Here is a 23,707-nt window from a genome sequence, read left to right as displayed (position 1 = left end):
TGAGAGAAATGCTGCTGTTTATTTTCACTGAGTAAATTAATGCATCTCTTTGTGCAGCCCGTAGTGGAGAAATGGAGGAAAACCTCATGCAGCAGCCTGAAGACTCAGTGTCAAAAATACAAAAAGGAGTAAAGAAACACAGAAGAAGTAAATCAGAAAGACCCAGTAGTAAGTATAAATATTATGCATAGATTAATTTAAAAATAAATCTCATCATAAGATCATTTTACTTTGGCCCATTAAATCCAAGTCTCTAAAACTTGCTGATGGTCGGCGCCGCGGCTCATTAGGCTAATCCTCTGCCTGCGGCGCCGGCACACTGGGTTCTAGTCCTGGTCGGGGTGCTGGATTCTGTCCCGATTGCTCCTCTTCCAGTCCAACTCTCTGCTGCGGCCCGGGAAGGCAGTGGAGGATGGCCCAAGTGTTTGGGCCCTACACCTGCATGGGAGACCAAGAGAAGCACCTGGCTCCTGGCTTTGGATCAGTGCAGTGCGCCGGCCGCAGTGGCTGGCCAACAGAACCAACGGAAAAGGAAGACTTTTCTCTCTGTCTCTCTCTCTCTCACTGTCCACTCTGCCTGCCTGCCAAAAAAAAAAAAAAAAAAAAAAAAAAAAAAAAAAAAAAAAAAAGAACTTGCTGATAATACCACAGTTAGTTCTAAGTTTTGGTGACAAAGTACTTTGTTCTCCAGTTTATTTTTCTTGTGTTTTATTTTATGAAAAGAAGCATCTCTTTTTTTCTTATGTACTGTTACTTAAAAGACAACATATGAAATATCTCATCTTCACTAAACATTATTTCATAAAAATATCACTAAGTTTTTAGGTATCCCTTACATTGCATTGACAGCTGTCTGTACAGTTGTTTAGCCTATTGTTGATACTATCATAGTTTATATACCTCATTTTATTGGATCAATCTCCTAAGCTTGTTACATTCAGGTTTGCAGTTAAACTGTGCTGTAATAACTAATCTTGCACTTAAGCTCTTTCTCCATTATATCTGTGGATGTGTATTAACAGAAAATATGAAAAAAAAAACAAGAAAAATAGAGAATAAAATAAGGCATATTCAAATTCCAGGGACATTAATGATATGAGAAAACTTCAACACACATCCCTTAAAAATCTTCTCCCAATATTCATATTAGACCAAGGTTTATGGTAATTTGCTTACCACTTTATAAAAGAGAGAAAATGCTACTGTATACTTGTTATAAATTTGAAACCTAGAGATTTAAAATAATTTTCATTTAGTGGATTAAATACATTTTTTTTGTAGCTAGCAAAGAAGAAACTTATGAAAATCTTCTGCTTTCACCTCAAGACTCAACATCAAAATCAGAAATTCAAGCAAAGACACAAAGAACTTCTTCAGGGGAAGTGCTTAATAGTAAGTATAATAGTTAAAGGTTGATTACCTCTTTTAATGAGATATTTTTACTTCGGTTCATGAATATGTATATGAGCATTTATTTTATAGACATTTTATGCTATGACTTAGAATGTGAGTACCCTTAATAACTGGAGAAGAAAAAGCAAAAATGCCAATAATCTGGTTGAGATTTCTGGCGCAAAGTTTATTTAATGACTGCAGGACATGGGGTATTCCCCGAAGTACTAAAACATGTACTATTTCCAAAATAGTGTCTCATTTCAGTTGTGATTATGGATTCCAAAGCCTTACAGGAACTTCTGACCTGTAGTAGTGATCTTCTGCCCTAGGCCCCAGTCAGCAAATAGAGATATCACTGAGATCAAACTGCAAACAGGAATCCAGAGAGCCTAGGGGAAGGCAGTCTGGAAAAACCATGTGAGGTCCACTAGGCTGTCTTCTTGGCCATGACCCCACTAGCGTGAAACAGCCTTTCTGTAACCCATGAAAGGATGTCATGATGTCCTCAAAGAAGAGTTTTTCCACAAAGAGAAAATGAGGGTGTATGTATCAGAGTTGTTCCACTAAGTTCTCCTCTTCCTCTTATTAATATTTGAGGCACACAGACACACACACACACACACACACACCCCTTCCATCCAGTGGTTCATGATTCAAATGGCCACAGTGGGACAACTCGGCTATGATTCGGCTATGTCACGCTGATTCCAGGAGCTAGGAACCAAATGCAGATCTACCATTGGGTGGCAGGGACCCAACCACTTCAGCTATCACCTGCTGCCTCACAGCATCCACTTAAGCAGGAACCTGGAAGTGGTAGCTGGATGCAGGACTTAAACCTAGGCTCCTGATGTGAGAAATGGGCGTCTTCATTGGAGTCTTAACTACAAGGTCAAAGACCTACTCCTGGTCCTCGTTTTGTCTGTTGTACCAGGGAGGGCCATGGCTTGGCAGTCTCCTCTGGAATAAGATGCCATGCCCCTTAGAGACCAATTCCAGAATTTCACCAAGTTCCTGGGCAGCTTTCTCTAAGCTGTACCCATGGCCTGGCTAAGAGCATGGTGGGTCAATAGGACATAGTCCCTGTTGGGTGATGTCCTTGCATTGGCCATGTAAGTTATATCATCCATGCACTAGAGGTGAATCTTCCCTCCAGGAGCAGATCATTGAGAGGTTATGAGCTATGCATTGACAGAAGATATAAGAGCTATTTGGTCACTTTGTGTAAGGGTATCAGTAGTGTAGTGCAATGAATTTCACATAAACTTACCTTGAAATCTGTGTGGAAAAGGAACATTTGAAATTCAGCTGTTGCAAACCAATGCCCTCAGTTTAGACAATACCCTGTGTGACAGTCACAGGGTCGTGGATCACCAGTGCCCAGGTTTGTGCTATAGAGTTGAACCACTAAAATCAATTGAGTGGTGGCCTCTGAGCCCATGAGTTAGGAACTATTTTGTTGTTGAAGACAAACAGTTTCATGGATAACTTTGGTTTCATTAAGTTCAGCATTGAGAACAGCTATTTCTTTTTCTCCCCAGGGATTTGTTTTGGTGCTAATAGTCTGAAGGTTTACAACCTTCTACATGCCCTACTAAAATGGCAGTAAATGCAGCAGTTCCCATCAGGGCTCGTGGTAGAATGCGAGGAAGATATGATATAGAAAAATATACCCACACCAAGAAAACATTCAGAAGAGGAGCCTATGAAAATGGAGTTTGCCAGAATCAAAGTGGAGTTTTCTGTCTTCCCAATTCCTTATATTTGGACAGAAGCTGTGGAAACCATTGTCAGCTGGGCACCCCTGCCCTAACAGTCCTGAAAATGAAATTTCCTCCACACTTCTTTTTTTGAATTTTTTTGACAGGTAGAGTGGACAGTGAGAGAGAGAGACAGAGAGAAAGGTCTTGTCTTCCTTTTGCCATTGGTTCACCCTCCAATGGCCGCCCCGGCTGGCGCGCTGTGGCCAGCGCACCGCGCTGATCCAATAGCAGGAGCCAGGTGCTTCTCCTGGTCTCCCATGGGGTGTAGGGCCCAAGGACTTGGGCCATCCTCCACTGCACTCCCGGGCCACAGCAGAGAGCTGGCCTGGAAGAGGAACAACCGGGACAGAATCCGGCACCCCGACCGGGGCTAGAACCCGGTGTGCCGGCACCGCAAGGCGGAGGATTAGCCTAGTGAGCCGCAGCGCCGGCCTTCCCACACTTCTTTTAATGCCAGCCTTGGCCCTCAGATTACCACTGGTGACACCCTAATCTTGTTTATTTCTGAAACCCAGGAGTCTCTCTGATCCATGTCAACATCACTGGGAGATGTGTCATGGAGAGCACTTCTGTTAGACATTGGAGTCCTCACAATTTAGATCTCAGTGGTGTTGAGCATTGGGACCATGGACCACAATCTGGCCATAAGATCCTTAGAGGAAAGTACGACATCTTTGCTTAGAGTCCATTGTTGAATAAATAGAAACAGAGATTTCTTGAGAAAAACCCAAGCGCCCAATGACTACAGTTAGGTAGTTCTATTCGCAGGTCAAACACTGCTGTAGTGTGGTAGTTTGTTTTTCCACCTCAAGAAATTTGTTAAGATCAGGATTATGCTGCAAAATAATTGCCATCACCCTATAAATAGGTTTAGCTGAGTTAAGGAACAAGCAAGGGTCGCATGAATGAAACTAGAAATCTTAGGGTTGCAGATACCATTACTCTGCTTACCGTATCAGTGTTGATAGGGACCAGCAACATAACTCAGGGACCTATAACCTCTGCAGAGGATAACCCAAACATGTGTTTCAGTGGCAAGGAATTCATTCTGGTTAACCATCCTATTGGTAACAGAATAGTACCCCGCTGAGGAAAGACAGGGTCCCAGCTGCCCATGCTTGTTCCCACTTTCCTCCACTAACTTGGAGAAATACATATTTATGTCAAATATTGTATTGATATTACTAATATATAATGGGCTAGGGACTGCTAAGGGTCTCATAAGAAGGGGTTCTGCAGTTTCAAGCCCTTCAATGTACCTCTGCCTCACAGGTTAAGAAGCTTTCCTCCTTTATTGTGGAAGCCAACTACCCAGGTCGTAATACCTGCTTGAGTTGCTAGACAAAATGACCCTTAAGCTACGTTCTTTTCATTAAAGCATTATTAAATCATCATGGTCTCCCACCAATTTTAAGGGCATTCCTAGATCTAAGAAAACTCACTGAGTGCATTTCAGTGTTCAGTCTCCAGCAGTTTTAACCCATTGTCTTAGAACCATATGCCGTAACCCCAGAATTGCTTCCCTAGCTTTCGTAGAGCCCGTCTGTTGGATCTTTCATTTGACTCCTTGGATGTCTTCAAAATTAAGAGAAACACTAGTGCCCTGTCAAAACTGAGAAGCTCATATGAACACTACAATGGCATTCTAGAAAGCCTCGTGTTGTCTGCTAGCACTTTCTGAATCACATTGCCATGACACTTGAGCTCCCAGTCCCTTACAAATGAGAACTGCAGCACCCTGATACCCCTTCTGAGAATCTCAACACCTTCCAAAGGGTACCACCAGAAAGGCCTAGTGCTTCATCAGCTCCCCTCCTCTTTGAGCAGATTTGTCAGAGGAGGGAGGTGCAAGGTTTTTGGTTGGTCTGCTGAGCTACCATGACAAACTATTTGTTCACTTCCTGGGATATGGGATGGTAAAAGCTGTCATGTTCTGATTGCTCCGTGGAAAAGCACCTGGCAAGGGTCTGTTAGGTTAGATTGCACAGGTGGGTACAAGAGATTATCTCACAGGCAAAAGAGCTCTTGTCCATTTTGTGAGTCCTAAGACCAAGATATCCAGGATTCTGGATGATATCAGTGTCTGAGGTCATTTGCCCAACCCTGTGATTCTTGCATAGGGTTAGACTTGCTTGGCACATGCACTCTGCAGCACATTAACAGCACACTAAAAGGGTTTGTAATTTTTTGTGGGTTCATCCTGTTACTCTCATGTCCAAGAGTGAATGTTTATTTCAAATATTATGTTGATGTTACTAATTATATTTTCCTCTAATTTTTTCATTTTGCTTTTAGCTCTAATTACACTTTCTTGTCCTTTTTAATTTTGCTTTTGAAATATGTAGAACATGAATCTGCTTCCAAAAAGAAAATAAATGCAATAGAGGTAAACTTAGAGGAGTATCATGCCCTTCCAAATCCCTCCTCTCATTTTGTAGGTGGCACCCTGTTGATGACATCGTTCCTACATTTATTTTTGTGAAGATAACTATATCTTTATTTCTTACTCTATTTGTCTTATTTCTTCATCTACCATAGGTAAACATGTAAGCTTTCACCTTGTTACTATTTTTCTTAACACCATTCCCAAAAAATGTCTTGAAGTCAATTTATAGAGATGTGCCATTCATTTTTCAATATATTTATAGCTGTTTGTATCATATAATTTGTACTATACCACAAAATATAGTATACAGCCTTAATTTATTCAAACAATATCTTCTGCTTAAAGATGTATGTAGCTTTGAGTATTTCAGTTACAAATATGTTGAAATCAATAGCACTGTTCATGTGCACTTTTGGTTATAGTTCCATGAATATGTATTAGCCTAAAGTATTAAAAAAAAACAGAACTCAAGACAAATATATATTAGATACCTAGAAATGTTATGAAATGACCAGCTTCAACACATATTCATGTCACATCTGTCATTATGGTAATTATGTAATTATATGTAAATATATGCTATTATTACAGATTTAAAACCAGAGTTCACAATAAATCTGCTTCTCTAAGAGACTAAACGTATCTCCCCATGTAGCTCCTGATGAAGTACCAGATGAAAATCTTGTGCTTGAACATCAAGATTCAGGCTCAGAACTTGAAATACAAATAAAAGAACAAAGTATGTCCAGTGAGGAAATATGTAAGTGTAATAAAATTATATATAACTTTAAAAAAATTAAATTCATCAGATCTTTTTTCTTTGGTTCATGGATATGTATTTGAATAAATAATCTGTAGATATTTTATACTTTGATGCAAACTCTAGAAAAACACTAATATTTATTTCTGATAAATTTCTTTTTTTTAATGTTTTTTTAATTTTTTTTTATTTTTTGACAGGTAGAGTGGACAGTGAGAGAGAGAGACAGAGAGAAAGGTCTTCCTTTTTGCCGTTGGTCCAACCTTCAATGGCTGCTGCGGCCGGCGCGCTGCGGCAAGCGCACCGTGCTGATCCGATGGCAGGGGCCAGGTGCTTCTCCTGGTCTCCCATGGGGTACAGGGCCCAAGCACTTGGGTCATCCTCCACTGCACTCCCAGGCCACAGCAGAGAGCTGGCCTGGAAGAGGGGCAACCGGGACAGAATCCGGCGCCCCGACCGGGACTAGAACCCGTGTGCCAGCGCCGCAAGGTGGAGGATTAGCCTAGTGAGCCGCGGCGCCGGCTTATTTCTGATAAATTTCTGTTACAAAACTATTTCATGGTATGCTTTTGTTCTCAGTTTCTGCCAGGGCCCCACAGCTGCTCAGCATTCAGCCAACAACAGGAGATTGTGCAACCAAGGGCCCAGAGGGCACCACTGACATATGGCAGTGTTCTTTTATCCTAGACTCCAACTGAGAGACAGAGGTTCTCAGACCTGACACTCAAGTGGCAAAATGTATCAGAAAAGCGATTGTGGCCCCCGTGGCCAATTGAGGGCCTGTAGGACATCCTGCTTTAGGCCTCCCTCTGAAATAGAAGTCTCTCTGGTTGCATGATAGATGGTGACATCAAGAAGCCAACATATGGAGTGCCAGTGCATCAGTAACAAAATATTCCACGAGAGACTGGGCTTCCTTGTATTTGTTGGTACTGAGAGTGACTAGAACTTGTCACTCACCCTTTCCACTATGAGCTGTCTTGTTCCTCTGTAGTTTGTCCCAGGATTTCTCATGGCTGTAGATCTTCATGTTCCATCTGCAACAATGGCCCAGCTGTGTTACCACTTGTGGGTCCTCAGCACATGGCCTTGCTTGGCAGTGGTTTTGTCAGTCCAAGGGAGGTTGTGATTCATACAGAAGGTGACTAGGGCTTCATCAAAGGCAATGTACGTTGCTCAAGTCACAGTCTTGTGGGATGACACTCCAGGTGCATTGCAACCTGTCCTACATGAGCAAGCTGGGCCTGACCACAGGTATGAATCATGATGCTAGAAAGGGCACTTGCAACTCCAGCTACTTTCTACCAACTTCTCTCAGCTTGGGTAGTGGCCACTGTGAACACCTCAATGTCAAGTAACACCAGTGCTAAAGGCAGCACTGCCTTGCTGAGCCACCAGTGATCTATTGAGTCTCCAGACATCCCAGGCCAGTTGGTGACCTTCAGCTTTCTTATTTCCAACAAAGAGGCAGCTGTTTATTATTTTCACTGAGATAGTTGATGATGTTTTTGTGTGAAAACCAAAGGTTGCTGGTAGTCAGGTTTCAGTCTTCTATATGCTTCACCAGAGATGTCCAAAATGCAGTTCACTTGGGCTAGGCGTGGCTGAAGTTGGGGGTACACAAAGGATGCATCTGTAGTGATGGTGCATTCAGCAGCAGAGCCCTGACAGTGTAGGTCACAGCATCTGGAAGGAACCCACTGAGGGCTGGGTCGGTGGGAGGTCTTGGTAGTGGCCTAAAATAAAAGCCTGGGGACTTTAAGCGTCCCTCCTCACTCACATTTCAGGGATTTGGGGGATCACAGTGACTTGGACTATCATCTAAAAGTCCCCAGAAATGAAATTCTCCTGCATGTCCACTTCGAACTTTAACTTGGATCTAGGGCTTCCATTCCTCACAGGCAACAGAGGCACATGTACTGAGAGGTGTGAGCACAACTTGGCAGGACTCTCTGACTCATTTATCTCAGAATTCACTAGGAGATAGAAAAGAAACAGCATTTGTATTAATTGTATTAATCATATGAGTAGGAGCAATTGCCAAGCAGACCATAGGAAGTTGTCTGGGTACCCTGTATTAGCACAGACAGGAGGGCAAAGTCTCCTCTGTGGGCAATTATTTGTACATATTATATACCATATATGCAACATCTATTTATACATGCACTTTCAGGTATGCACATCACAATATATCCTAATTGATATGACCTTTGTTCTATGCACATATCATCTTCTCAATAGAAAAAATTTTATTAGATTTTACTATTTTGCAGTTACAAATAATGCTGTAATGAATAACTGCATTTGTATTCTCATGTGTTGTTCTATGACTGTGCATTAGCCTAAATTATAAGTAATCTAAGAAAGTTATAGGCTAATATAAAATATATTTGATGCCTATGAAGATATATGAAGTAATGTCATATCTTCAAACACATTAAAATGTTCTACCAATTTCCATATCAGATGTAGCATTATGAGTTTACCTACAGCTTTTCAAAATGAGAAAATGTTGCTACCAACTGTTAAATTTGAAATCTAGAGATTTCATACAGACCTGTTTTCCTTTTTTTAAAAAAAAAGCATTTAAGTTATACAAATTTCATATATTTCATATACAGATTTAGGAACATAGTGCCATTTCACTCCCCCCCACCACCCTCCCTCTTGCCCACGCTCCAAACTTTCCTGCCCCTCTCTCTTGGATACCTACTCTTAATTATTACAATGATCTATTTTCAGCATATTTAATGATAGTATAGTTAACCCTACCCTGAGTAAAAGAGTTCAACAAATAGTATGAAGAGAAAGAAATCAAAACACTGTTCCTCAGTGTAAGAAACAAGGGCTATAAACAATCATAGATTCTCAAAATGTCAATTTCACTCCAAAACATTACATTTCAGGTACTCCATTAATTCTAATCAAGGAAAATATATCTGTCTGTCTTTTGGGGACTGGCTTGTTTCACTAAGAATAATGGTTTCCAGTTACAACCCTCTTGTTGCAAAAGATAGGATTTCATGTATTTTTACAACTGAATAGTACTCCATGGTGTACATGTACCATAATTTTTTTTTCTAGTCAACAGTTGATGAACATCTGGGTTGATCCCATATCTTAGCTAATATGAATTGAGCTGCAATGAACATAGGGGTACAGATAATACTTCAATATAATTAATACTTTAATATACTGATTTCTTTTGGTTTAGAAAAATTCCCAGGATGAAGATGGCTGGGTCATATGGTAGGTCTATATTCGGATTTCAGAGGTATCTCCATACTGTCTCACACAGTGGCTGGACCAGTTTATATTATTTTATTTTTTAAACTTTTATTTAATGAATATAAATTTACAAAGTATAGCTTATGGATTACAATGGCTTTCCCCCCACCCTCAACCCTCCCCTCTCCCGCTCCCTCTCCCCTTCCATTTGCATCAAAATTCATTTTCAATTCTCTTTATATATAGACGATCAGTTTAGTATATATTAAGTAAAGATTTCAACAGTTTGCACCCACACAGAAACACAAAGTGTAACATACTGTTTGAGTACTAGTTATAGCATTAAATCACAATGTACAGCACATTAAGGACAGAGATCCTACATGAGGAGTAAGTGCACAGTGACTCCTGTTGTTGACTTTACCAATTGACACTCCTGTCTATGGCATCAGTAGTCTCCCTATGCTCCGGTCATGAGTTTCCAAGGCTATGGAAGCCTTTGGAGTTCGCCGACTCTGATCATATTTAGACAAGGTAATAGTCAAAGTGAAAGTTCTCTCCTCCCTTCAGAGAAAGGTACCTCCTTCTTTGATGACCTGTTCTTTCCACTGGGATCTCACGCGCGGAGATCTTTCATTTAGGTAATTTTTTCTTTTTTTGCCAGAGTGTCTTGACTTTCCATGCCTGAAATACTCTTTTTATTTATTTATTTATTTATTTTTATTTTTTTGACAGGCAGAGTGGACAGTGAGAGAGAGAGACAGAGAGAAAGGTCTTCCTTTGCCGTTGGTTCACCCTCCAATGGACGCCACAGCTGGCGCACTGTGGCCGGCACCGCGCTAATCCAAAGCCAGGAGCCAGGTACTTATCCTGGTCTCCCATGGGGTGCAGGGCCCAAGCACTTGGGCCATCCTCCACTGCACTCCCTGGCCACAGCAGAGAGCTGGCCTGGAAGAGGGGCAACCGGGACAGAATCCGGTGCCCCGACCGGGACTAGAACCCGGTGTGCCAGCGCCACAAGGCGGAGGATTAGCCTAGTGAGCCGCGGCACCAGCCCATGCCTGAAATACTCTTATGGGCTTTTCAGCCAGATCTGAATGCCTTAAGGGCTGATTCTGAGGCCGGAGTGCTATTTAGGACATCTGCCATTCTATCAGTCTGCTGTGTATCCCGCTTCCCATCTTGGATCGTTCTCTCCCTTTTTTATTCTATCAGTTAGTATTATCAGATACTAGTCTTATTTTGTGATCCCTTTGACTCTTAGTCCTATCATTATGATCAATTGTGACCAGAAATTGATCACTTGGACTAGTGAGAGGGCATTGGTACATGCCACCTTGATGGGATTGAATTGGAATCCCTTGGTATGTTTCTAACTCTACCATTTGGGGCAAGTCAGCTTGAGCATGTCCCAAATTGTACATCTCTTCCCTCTCTTATTCCCACTCTTATATTTAACAGAGATCACTTTTAAGTTTCAACACTTAAGAATAACTGTGTATTAATTACAGAATTTAACCAATAGTATTAAGTAGAACAAACAAAAAATACTAAAAGGGATAAAGTATTAAGTTGTTCATCAACAATCAGGGCAAGGGCTGATCAAGTCACCATTTCTCATAGTGTTCATTTCACTTCAACAGGTTTCCTTTTTGGTGCTCGGTTAGTTGTCACTGATCAGGGAGAACATATGATATTTTTCCCTTTGGGACTGGCTTAATTCACTCAGCATGATGTTTTCCAGATTCCTCCATTTTGTTGCAAATGACTGGATTTTATTGGTTTTGACTGCTGTATAGTATTCTATAGAGTACATATCCCATAATTTCTTTATCTAGTCTACTGTTGATGGGCATTTAGGTTGATTCCAGGTCTTAGCTATTGGTTATGGGTCTGTTTAGGTTTTCTGTGTTTTCATGGCTCAATTTAAGTAGGTTGTATTTATGCAGGAATCTATCCATTTGTTCTAGGTTTCCCTGTTTGTTTTAGGAATCTTGGCTTCACCCTTTTTCATTTGCTTGTGAAAATTAGAAATCTGGGTTAAAATGGGAATGATCGGTATGATACACTTCACAAGGTGCCACTGAGTTTAATGAAGTGACTGCCTTCATAACAGAGTCAGCCTATGGCAGTTTCAACAGTCCCTGGGAAAGCTGGAAGGAGTAGCCCTTATAGTCGCTAGTGATCATCTACGTGTGGACCTGAGATGCCATTGGTGCTCTGCTGGGTCACACTGGCCCTGCATCCTTGGTGGAGCTCCTTTGAGACCTCTTTGTTTGGCAGCCAGTCCCATGGATCTCCTCCATAAGGCCAGTGACTGGATCATCCTTCAGAGGGCACACAGTTGCCATTTGTCTGCTATCTGGGCAGCAGCCAGTATTCCATGCCTAAGAGTTGATTCATTAAGATCTAGATTGTGTTGTGGGCTGACGTGAGCTTATCAATAGGTTTGGCAGTACTAAACCAAGTGAACCTAGAAATTTGAGACTGATCAACAATCTGATCTTGTTCTCACTTCCTCATTGTGCGAGGAAAGGGCTATTAGAGCCCCTGTCAGGTCATTTCTGTAATTTGACAGATATTGGAAGTTCAGCTAGGATGTGAGGGACTTGGGGAAGGCCCGGTGGTTCTCCTGAGAACTGAGAGTGGTCTGTAAAGAGTCCATTAGAACTCTGCAAGGGAGCTCCATGGCATCCACCAGCACCTTATGAGACTTACTCATGGCTAGAACCTCCGAGGACCCTGAAACTCTTGCAAATGTCCTATTGTTGTGGGGAACAGAGCCCCAGCCAGGTTTACTTCAGATTCTTCCCTCTGTGTATGAACGAATTGAAAGTGGAGGCTTAAAGGTTTGCAGGGAAGCAAGATTCATAGCACAGAAAAAGTACAGATGAACTTAGAAAGAGAATGAACAAAAAAGCCAAAATACAAAAATATCCCCTCAACAAAGTTCAGGCCACCCTTTTATATTCTCAGAATGCATAAGGATGGCATTTGAGGTGGGTTTTAATTGATTCTACATAATGGGAAGAATTTTGGGTATGTCTTGGGTGCCACTCATATCTGTGCCCATTTTGGGAAACATGAGAAATGTCATAGCATCAAGTGTGTGATGAGAATGAGAGTGATGGCCATGGTAATTTTCTGATAATGACATGATTTCACCTACATTACAAGAGGATGTTGGTGGTAGACACAAGACAGGTTTGGATAATGCACCAAAAAAGGTTCAGGTGGTGCAGAGAAAGGATGTGTTGGGTGGTACAGAACAGGCTGTCACGCAGGGGATAGTCATGGCTGCTGCAAGAGCCATCCAGAGCTGTCCTGCGGTGCACCACCATAATTGTCCCACAGCATGTTATGCTGCTGTGCAGGTTGGCTGGTGCTGTCCCACGGTGGATTGGCTGAAGCTGCAAAACTGACTCAGCTGGGGCTCTCAGTCAAGAGCTCTTTGCTCTAATGCACCCTACTCATCCATATAATTGCCCCTCCCAAAGATTTCATCCCTATCTTAATGGGAGGTTGAGGGAGGAAGGTCCATCTTCTGTAACTTGGTGCTGTGTCAGCAGACTGCCTGGTTCAGAATCTCTAAAATGACACACTGCTGGGGGTGGGGCTTCGTATGCAGCCTGGATTGGCCTTGTTCCTCTTTCTCCTCTCTCCAAGCTGCTATGTTGTCTGTCCGTGTCCCACTGTGTTCCTGCTTCAGACTGCTTCTGGTGTTCTTCCTCAAGCACTCACCTGTAGATGTGGCTGTTTTGGAGTATTTTGGTGGAGGCAAACAAAACTTCTCTATACAGCCATCTGTATAGAATCTCACACAACACACACACACACACACACACCCCTTTAAATTCTTTTAAACTAAACTCAGCAGAAGACATTTTCTTTTGATTCAATAAGCATTTAAATATACATTTTATGTATAATTTACACTTTGACCTGAAGTGTAAGGACTAAACACTGCTAACTGGAGAATAGAAGCAAAGTTATTGATAGGGTTTGTTTGTTTGTTTGTTTGTTTGTTTGTTTGTTTTTGCATGGTCAGTATTTTCCAAAGTAACAGCACTACCTTCATACACACTTCACAAAAACTGACCAAATGATTTCTCATTTCACCTCCTTGGGTGAAATTTGAGGATTACTGGGCATGCCCAGAAGTTGCATTGCACATCTGTTTTTTTTTTTTTTCCTTCTTCTATTTAGCACTTCCTCTTGAAGCCCAGGAAAAGGGTATCTTACTTGAAAACCTATTGCCTGAGGAGATTGCTTCATTATCAAGAAGTGACTCTCAAACTAAGCAACCTGAAGCTATTAAAAAGGAGAGTCTCAAAAGTAAGTAACTGGCTATCTTTTAAACCTTTTTAATTAAATTCAAGAAAACTGTTTTCTGAATATGTCTCCAACTATATACTTCTTTCTTTTTAAAGATTTATTTATTGATTTGAAAATCAGAGTTACAGAGTTACACAGAGAGAGAGGAGAGTCAGGGAGAGAGAGAAAGAGAGGTCTTCCATCTGATGGTTCACTCCCCAGTTGGCTGCAGTGGCCACAGCTGCACCAATTCGAAGCCAGGAGCCAGGAACTTCCTCCGGGTCTCCCATGTGGGTGCAGGGGCCCAAGGACTTGGACCATCTTCCACTGCTTTCCCAGACCATAGCAGAGAGATGGATTAGAAGTGGAGCAGCCGGGTCTCGAACCGGCACCCATATGGGATGCTGGTACTTCAGGCCAGGGTGTTAACCCGCTGCGCCACAGTGCCAGCCCTCAAGTATATACTTCTTTTGGTAATTATTCCCAACACAGTTCTGGATCTTTATTGATGATTTATGTGTCTTGTTTTCCTCTCTGTTTGAGAATTACAAGTTTATTTACTGTGCTCCAAATATTTACTTTGTTCTTAGAAATAAAGAAGCAAGATGAGTTCTTTCAAAAATAAATCTGCAGGAGCTGAGTTTTAAGTTTTAAGAACAATCACTTCTCAGCCTTTTGGCTAAAGATCAAGTGTAAATTTTAAGAGCAAACTCAATAAGAAAAGTAGAGTAATTTTAAACATATAACTATTTATGGTATTTGTAATAAAATAATTTATCATAGTTATAAATTAAAAATGCTTATATTCTGTATGTATTACAAAGTAATAAGTGCTTTTGTGCATAAGTGAAAGTGAATTCACAGGATGTTTACATTTCTGATTTTAGAACAATTTATTTACTGGGGCTAGCATCGTAGCACAGCAGGTTAAACTGCCGCTTACGATGCCATAATCCCATATCAGAGCACTGATTCAGGTCCTGGCTGCTCCGTTCCCAGACCAGCTCCCTAACTGCCCTGGGAGAGCAGCAGAGGATGGCCCAGGTACTCGAGCCCCTGCAACCCATGTGGGAGACCAGGAGGAGTTCCTGACTTCTGGGTTCAGCGTGGATTAGTCTGAGCCAATGTGGCCACTGGGTGAATGAAGCAGTGAGTGGAAGATCTCTCTCTCTCTCAGTCTCTCTCTTTCTCTGTGTGTGTCTGTGCGCTTGTGTGTGTGCATAATGGCCTGGGCTAAACCAAGAGCCAAGAACTCTATCCTGGTCCACCCCATGGGTGTTAGGGCCCCCAGGAATCTCTGCCATTATCTGCTGCCTTCCCTGGCACATTAGCAGGAACATGGATTGGAAGCAGAGCTTCTGGGACTCTAACCAGCACCCTGATACAGGTGCCAGCATCGCCACCAGCAGCTTAACCTGTTGTGCTACAGTGCTAGCCCCATGATCTTTATTTTTCAAGTAGACAGTGATTTGCTTATATCACTAAAACATAAAACAAATATTATTGGGTAATTAACATACATTGTAAATCTAGAAGGTTCCACTACAGATAAGGTTCTCTTGGATAAATCTTAACAGCATTCTTGTGTAACAAGAAAGTGTAGAGGTTTCTGATGAAAATCTTTTTCCCAGGACTGGAGCTGTTAGGAAGAAAAGATTCAGTTATGAACATGATTATTGTTCTAATTACACTGATAATATTTTAAGCATATCTTTGTAGACCTAAGTCTTACTATATAACTATATAGACATCCATTGAGTAGATTTTTATTATGTCGTTTGAATTTTTTACTTCTTGATTTCCTTGAAATTTGTTTGTTCTATCAATTGCTGAGATAATTATATTGAATTGCCCTAATATGATTGTGAAATTATCAATTCCCTCATGTTGTTTATACTATCTATTTTACTAGGTCCATACAAGTCTGACTTAACTACTGTAGAATTATGGTGGTTCATTTTTCATGGCATGTCTTTTTCACATACTTTAAACATTTCTGTACTCTTATAATTTGGTGCTGTCTCTTGGAAATAACTGACAGTTAAGTTGTTTATAAATCCAGAGTGGTGGCTGTCTTGGGCCATTCCTAGAATATGTAACCCATTCACAATTATTGTACTCATTAACCTATTTGGTTTCAAATGTTTTGGGGGAATTTACTTTTTTCCCCAACTGCCCCAGATGTTTTTATATTTTCTTTCTTTCCTTATTTTGGAATTATTATTTTTAATCAATGTAATTAACTACATGTATTATGAAAAGTTTTTAATGTAAATACTCTTAGTAGAATAAGTATAATTTCCATTTTCTAAATACATGTATGATATTATAAGATGCCTCTACATACTTTCACTGGAAGGACTCAGATTATTTTTACACTTCTCCTTATGGATTATTTTGAAAGTGCATTAGGAGTTTTTCTGGCATTTATTCACAGTATACTGATCTACTTAAAATGTTATAAAAGTGAAAGAAAACTTGGGCTGGTTGTTGGAATACACTAGTAATCTAGAGGCTTTGGGGCTGGCTCTGTGGGGCAGTGGGTTAACACCCCGGCCTGAAGCCCCAGCATCCCATGTGGGCGCCGGTTCAAGAGCTGGCCGCTCCACTTCCCATGCAGCTCTCTTCTTTGCCCTGGGAAAGCAGTAGAAGATGGCCCAAGTCCCTGGGCCCCTGCACCTGTGTGGGAGACTCAAAAGAAGTTCCTGGCTCCTGGCTTCGGGTTGGCGCAGCTCCGGCCTTTGTGCCAATTGGGGAGTGAACCATTGGATGGAAGACCTCTCTCTACCTCTCCCCTCTCTGTGTAACTCTGACTTTCAAATAAATATATAAATCTTCTAAAAAAATAATCTAGAGGCTTTAGAATAAAACTGATCCATTTATTTATTTATTTATTTTGCCTCTCTTTTTATAACTGAGAAAGTGGTTGAAGTATCAGAAAACTTTAACCAGAAGATAAAGGTTTAACCTTAAAAACCCCGTCTCTTTCTAATAAATAAAAATAAATCTTTAAAAAATTCCTCTTCGTCTGGCCCCAAGCTCTGGAGGAGGCCGGTGGGGGCAGGCCAGCAGGCGGGGCTGCCGTCTCCTTAGTGATGTCTCAGGGGGCAAAGGGGCGCCCACCGGACTCTGCCGTTCTCCCCGCCTGCCCCGGTGGGTCCTCGGGAGATGCTGCTCCAGCTGCGCACGGTGCCCGCGTCCTGCCGCTGCGCAGTCGTAGCGCCTGTTGGAGGGCGCACCCCAACCCGCACCCCAACCGTGCCATGCGGCCTGGGGCGGCATTGCAGGCTGCGCTGCTTGCTGCTGGCCGGTCCGCAGGCGCCCCCGGCACCTCCTGAGCGGACAGCTGGTCTGCCAGGGAGGGACACAGAAGTGAGTTATCATCATTTCCTGCCGTGACGCTTCCGGAAAACCGCACTTGGAGGAAGCTGAAGAAGCCTGCAGGGCAGGAGGAATGGGGCCAGCTCGTCAGCGTCGAGTCGAGATAAAGGGACTGATGGACAAAGTCATGGAAAACCTCTTGGCATCTGATGGTGGTTTCTGGATTGGGCTCAGGAGGCATGAAGAGAAACAAACAGCATGGCCTGCCAAGACCTGTGTTTTAGACTGAAGGCAGCACACCGAAATTCAGAGAAACCAACAGCTCCTTCTACAAGGCCAAGAGGTGCAGCAACAGAGCCAGCTACGCCCTTATTTCCAGAAGAAGCACGCAAAGATGCCAAAGAAACATTGAAAGAAAGTGAAGAAGTTGCCTTGAGTCTTGCCTGTGACCTAATCTCCAGCGTTCCCCTTCTTCTCCTTGTGGTCCCCACGGTTGCATGTTTGGTTTGCATCTGTAGGAGAAAACGGAAGCAGCCAGAACCTAGCACCCTGTGGCCCGCTCCTCACCGGGAGAACAGCCCAGACCCAGAGGTCTACAGCATCATCAGAAAGCAAAGTGAAGCTGACTTAGCTGAGACCTGGCCAGACCTGAAGAATATTTTATTCCGGATGTGTTCTGGAGAAGCCACTCCTGATGATGTGTCGTGTGGCTGTGCACCCATCAGAAAGCAGGTTCATGACTGGTGAGCGTGGAGAGTGGATTTGTGGCTAATGACATTAGGAACAAGGAGACTGGATGGGTGGCAAGTGACATATGTGGGTATTGGGGTGTATGGGGAAAAAAAAGAACTTTCAAGAATGAGAAAGAAATAATAAACAAAATTCTCTTATTTTCTGTAAAAAAATATTCAGAAGGTCTATGAAAATGCTCAGATCTGTATGTGATCCCTGTTAGCCTGAGTTTGGGCTGAATCCTTTATCCCAGCCTCTCGCCTCACTCAGCTGGTCATTCATAACTGATTGAAGGAGCTGTGCCTTCACTGGCAAGGATAAGTGTGTGACTGTGCAACATGGAAATCCCGTCTCAAAGATGTGTTTTCCTTGCCCTGATCTCAGCACACACTTAATACCAGACGGAAACTACAGCATCTTTTTAAAGCCTGTGTATGGTAGCCCCAGACTGGCCTGCACATCAGTGATTCTCATATCTGGTTTTTTTCAAAGAATAATTTAAAAAAAAAAAATCCTCCTTAGTTTGTAAATGTTTATCCTATAAAGCATAAGTAATTTTTCAATTATCACAGAATGCACATGTGCATACACATGCAAAACACACACATTCTCCATTAGTTCAAGCTGATTATATTGTTTATATGTTCTCCCTTTAAAAAGATTCATTTGTGTGTTTTGAAAGTCAGAGTTACAAAGAGAGGGTGAGAGACTGAGATCTTCTATCTACTGGTTCACTCCCCAGGTGGCTTCAGTGACCAGCACTGGGCCAGGCTTAAGCCAGGAACTAGGAGCTTCATCCGGGTCTCCCACTTGGGTGGCAAGGATCCAAACACTTGGGCCATCATCTGCTACTTTTCTTAGGCCATTATCAGAGCGCTGGACTGAAAGTGGAGCAGCCGGACATGAACCAGTGCCCATACAGGATGCTGGCACTGGAGGTGGCACACCCCCAGCTATGCCACAACATCACCCCGTGTTCATGTGTTCTTAACTTCATTGACATTCTCTGTTTATTCTATAATTTGTGAGAATGGTATCTTAAGTTCTGTGATTGCTCATTTTTCTAATAGTCTCTGTAGTTTTGTACTTTTTTATTTCTAGAGGGTTTTATTACATCCATACAGATTTTAAATGGTTATGTTCTTAGTGCACTGAAACTCTTTTCATGATGGACTAGGTGATATTCTTTTTGCTTTTAGTCTATTTTGTCAGTCTATTTGCATTGCTAAGCTTTTCTAGCATTTTACTTTCAACCTTTTATTATGTTTATGCTGTCTATCTTTAAAATAAAATGTATTATGGTTGGTTATTTTGAGTACAATGTGACAAATCTGAGTGCTTCACATATATGTAGCATTTATTACATTTTCAATTGATGTGGGGTTATTATGCTATTTTTTGCTGTCTTTATTGCATGGTCTGTTTTTTAATTCCCTTTTAAATTTTATTTTGGTGTTTTATCATTTCTTTTTTATCCATATCTGTTACAAAAGTATTAAACTTTATTATAAAATGCAAATTCCTAAACTATTTTCTTGAAAAGTACTCTTATATTTCTATACTTACAATTCTCAATTTTATTCACTGTCTCAACAATATTGTATTTTATTTTATTGGTTCAGAATGTGAGAGAAGTTTTGCCAGATGATTGACATCTATTTAAATTAAAAAATTTTTCCAATAATTTGTTTATTTGATAAATAAAAACATCTTTCTTCTAGCTCAAAATGTGGAAGAGAAATTGCATGGAAATATTATACCTGAAGATAAAGCTGCAACATCAAAAAGCCGTTCTCAAGCTAAAAAACTTCCAGCTTTCAAAATGGATAAAGCACTGAGTAGTAAGTATGATCATTTTCATCGTCATGGATTTTTTTTCTGATTCTTCTTTTTGTTTTTTGAAATATTTTATTCTTTTTTGAGATAACATACTTGTAAAAGATTTGTTTGTCTGAAAGGCAAAGTTACAGAAAGAGTGAGAAGGAGAGGGTGAGGGCCAGAGAGCGTGCATCTTCCATTTGCTGGTTCACTCCCCAAATGGCTGCAACATCCAGGTTGTGCCCAGGCTGAAGCCAGAAGCTACGAACCATATCTGGATCTTCCACATGGGCAGCAGGGGCCCAAGCACTTGGGCTGTCTTCTACTGCTTTCCCAGGTGCATTAGCAGAGAGATGGATTAAAAGTGGAGCAGCTGGGGGCTTAGACAGGTGCTCATACATAGCACATATGGATGCTGCGTTGCAGGCGGCACCTTAACCCACTGTGCCACAATTTGCTGACTCCAGAGATAACACTTTAAACTTAAATATAGTTAAAGGTTTATTGGCTCCACTAAATAAAGAAGTCAACAAATAAAAAGCAAAGTAATCTGAAGACCATTGTTCTTAGGTTCATGAATGTGTAATCAACCAATACAGCTATTACATGACATTTTTATTGTGCTGCTTAGTTCTTTTTCTCATCAAAGTATTTTCTGTCGATAGTGTGTTACTGAGAGATGCATTTTAAATTCTCTCCGTGTGAATGTGGATTTCTGTCTCTTAGTAGGTCCGCCATATTGGTTTGTATATTTAGAAACAGTGATGTGCATTGTGTACAAATTTATACATGCTAATATGAAGGTATGTTCATGTTCTTCAAAATGCTTTTAACATCTATTTTGTCTGGTGTTAGCCCGCTCTGTATGCTTTCTTGAGATAAGTACTTGCACAGTTTTTGGTAAGTAGTGTAAGCATAGGTTAATTGTTTCTAAATGGTCTTGGTAATTTTTTTCATAATGCTCCTGAACAACAAAGAATGTACCATAGTTCCTTTATTAATTAATTATGTACAAGCACCTGAGAGAGATTTGTTTGCTGTTGTCCTTTCCCATAATGTCTTCGGTTTTGATATTACAATAATATAGTTGAAATCTGTTGTGGCTGGAGACTGTCCTTTGCATGACTTCTGTTTTTTTAAATACTTATTTATTAACCTGAAAGTGTTACAAAGAAGGAGAGGCCGAGACAGACAGACAGACAGACACTCCATTTGCTGGTTCAATCCCCGGATGGCTGCAATGGCTGGGGCTGGGCCAGGCTGAAGCCAGGAACCAGGAGTTTCGTCTGAGTCTCCCACATGGGTGCAGGGGCGCAAGGACTTACTTGGGCCATCTTCTGCTGCTTTCCCAAGCACATCAGCAGGGAGCTGGATTGGAAATGGAACACTGGGACTCGAACCAGCACCCATATGGGATGTCAGAGCTGCAAGCAGCAGCTTTGCCTGCTACATCACAGTGCTGGCCCCCATGGCTTCTATTTAAGTTATTAAACTGTGTTTTGTAGCTCAGACTGTGCTCTATCTCAGTGAACATTCCATGTAAGCTTCAGAAGAGCATGAATTCTGGTGTTGGATGAAGTGATCTATCAATCTTAATTACATTCAGTTTAACTGATTGGGTGCTAAATTCAACTAACCCTCACTGACTTTTGACCTGGAAGTTACTAATAAATGGTACTGAAGGCAGCAAATATAATTTATTTGTCTATTTACATTTCAGTTCCTTTAGTTTGGCCTCATGTATTTTGTTGCTTTGTTATGTGTATACTCATTAGCATTATGTTTTCTTTGATGTTGACTCCTATATCATTAGGTATTTACCTCCAATAATTATTTTAAAATTTACTTGTTTGAAAATCAGACAGGTAGAAGTCTCCCCATGCAATGGTTCACTCTGGCAACAGCCAAGGCCAGTCCAGATCAAGACCAAGAGCCAGGAACTCAGTCAGGTCTCACATGTGGTGAAAGGGACTCAACTAGTTGAGCTGTCACCTGATTTCTCCCAAGATGTGCACTAGCACAAGGCTGTGATGGGGGTCAGAACCAAGATGTGAATCCAGGCACGGGATACAGGCATCCCAAGCAGTGACTTAACCGTCACACCTCTTGTCTACTCTGTCTCTGATAATCTCTTTTTTGCTGAAGTATGTTTTGTTTCAAATTATGTATCTTCTCCAGCTTTGCTTGGGTTGGTATTAACTCTAATGTGAATTAGGGATTTTGGGTGATCAGTGTACATTCGTCAGTTGTAAAACATGTTCCACTTTGGTGCAGGGTATTGATAGTGGGTGATCATGTGCACATGTGGAGAAAGGGGGTATGTAGAAACCATGTTTGGTTACATGAGGACTTGGCATTGATGTTATGCATTCTATGGGTTTTTTCCCATTGATTTCTTATTTTTAATTTCATAAATTTCCTCTTGTGTTTTTGCTTGTTTTCTTCTGACTACTTTGGACTTAGTTTGCCTCACTTTCTATAGGTACCTAAGCTGGAAACTTAAGTTACTGACTTTTGAGTGCTCTTCTTTTCTAATATGTGTGTGTATGTTCTGTTATAAATTTTCTTCTAAAAACTGTTTTTGCTACATCCCACACATTTGATACGTTGCAGTTTCAGTTTCATCTGGTTATAAATATTTTTAAATTTATGTTAGGATTTGTTTGATCCAATTTTACTTAGAAGTGTGTTGCCTGATTTACGTATATTATTCAGGTTTTCTTTGTTAATGATTCCAAGTTTATGTCCATTCTGGTCTGAAGAAGATATGGCATGATTTCTTTTCCTTTACATTTGGTAAATTGTGATTTTTGACCCATGCTCTGACCAATTATGGTTTTTTGATAGTATTGATAAAATTGTGCATTTACTGATTTTCTTCTGGATATACCCATTTCTGATAGAGGGCTGTTAAGTTTCCGACCATAACATTGGTTAATCTATTGCAGTTCTGTCAGGGTTTTTACTCCATGCATATTGATGTTTTGCTTTTAGACATGTGCATGTTAAGAATCATTATGTCTTCTCATAGAATTACCACGTTTATCACATCTCTACACATTTTCATTTTATTTTATATGAAGCCTACTTTATCTGAAATTAAATGGCTACCCCAGCATTCTTCTGATTATTGTTAGTGTTAGCATAGTATATGCTTCTCCATCCTTTTATTTTTTATCACATCTTTGTATTTAAAATGAATCTCATGTTTGCCATATGTTTTGTCATATTTTTTGATCTCCTGTGACAATCTTTGGAATCTTTTTATTTATTTGAGTGGCAGAGAGACAAACAGAGGGAGAGCTCACTTTCATTCCCTAGTTGCCCACAATGATGGGGACTTGGCCAAGGCTGGAGCCAAAAGCCAGGAACACAATCCAACTATGGCTGCCTTCCAGTATCTGCATGTCAGGAAGCTGGATCACGAGCCAAATCTGAGAACTGAACCAGGGATTCCAACTTGAAATGTGGTTGTCTTAATATTAGGTCAGATACTTGCCCCAGTCTTTTGTGTTTTTAGACCATCGGCATTTCAAATGGTTATTTTTTTAAAGATTTATTTATTTATTTGAATGTCACAGTTATATTGCTTCTTGGTCTTTTGGCTAAGATCAAGTGAAAGAGTTACACAGAGAGAAGGAGAGGCAGAGAGAGAGAGAGGGAGGTGTTCCATCTGCTGGTTCACTCCCCAACTGGCCGCAACAGCCAGAGCTGTGCCAATACAAAACCAGGAGCCTCTTCCAGGTCTCTCACACTGGCACAGCGGCCCAAGAACTTGGGCCATCCTCCACTGCTTTTTCAGGCCATAGCAGAGAGCTGGATCAGAAGTGGAGCAGCCGGGACTCAAACTGGCGCCCATATGGGATACCGGCACTGTAGGTAGTGGCTTCATCCATTATGCCACAGTGCCGGCCCCTTCAAATGGTGATTGAATTAATTAAAAAATATCTGACATATTTTTGCTGTTCTCTATTTATTACCATTACTTTT

The 23,707-nt window shown here is 41.2% G+C and overlaps 1 protein-coding gene and 1 pseudogene across 11 annotated transcripts in view; both read left to right on the top strand.

Moving 5' to 3' along the window:
- The window catches only part of LOC103352374 (coiled-coil domain-containing protein 7), a 258,082-nt gene that overhangs the window by 128,123 nt on the left and 106,252 nt on the right, over positions 1-23,707 (top strand). For all 11 annotated transcript variants that reach the window (XM_051833415.2, XM_051833414.2, XM_051833410.2 and 8 more), the window contains 5 exons: positions 58-168; positions 1,282-1,392; positions 6,200-6,304; positions 13,739-13,867; positions 19,621-19,740. In XM_051833415.2, the coding sequence (XP_051689375.2) occupies positions 58-168; positions 1,282-1,392; positions 6,200-6,304; positions 13,739-13,867; positions 19,621-19,740 (576 nt within the window). The remainder of the gene's footprint in view (positions 1-57; positions 169-1,281; positions 1,393-6,199; positions 6,305-13,738; positions 13,868-19,620; positions 19,741-23,707) is intronic.
- On the top strand, positions 15,003-19,525 carry LOC127487544 (layilin pseudogene; annotated as a pseudogene).

Source organism: Oryctolagus cuniculus, chromosome 13 (genome assembly GCF_964237555.1).
Source record: "Oryctolagus cuniculus chromosome 13, mOryCun1.1, whole genome shotgun sequence".
NCBI classification, from domain to species: domain Eukaryota; kingdom Metazoa; phylum Chordata; class Mammalia; order Lagomorpha; family Leporidae; genus Oryctolagus; species Oryctolagus cuniculus.
This window is presented reverse-complemented; position numbering and strand designations above follow the sequence as displayed.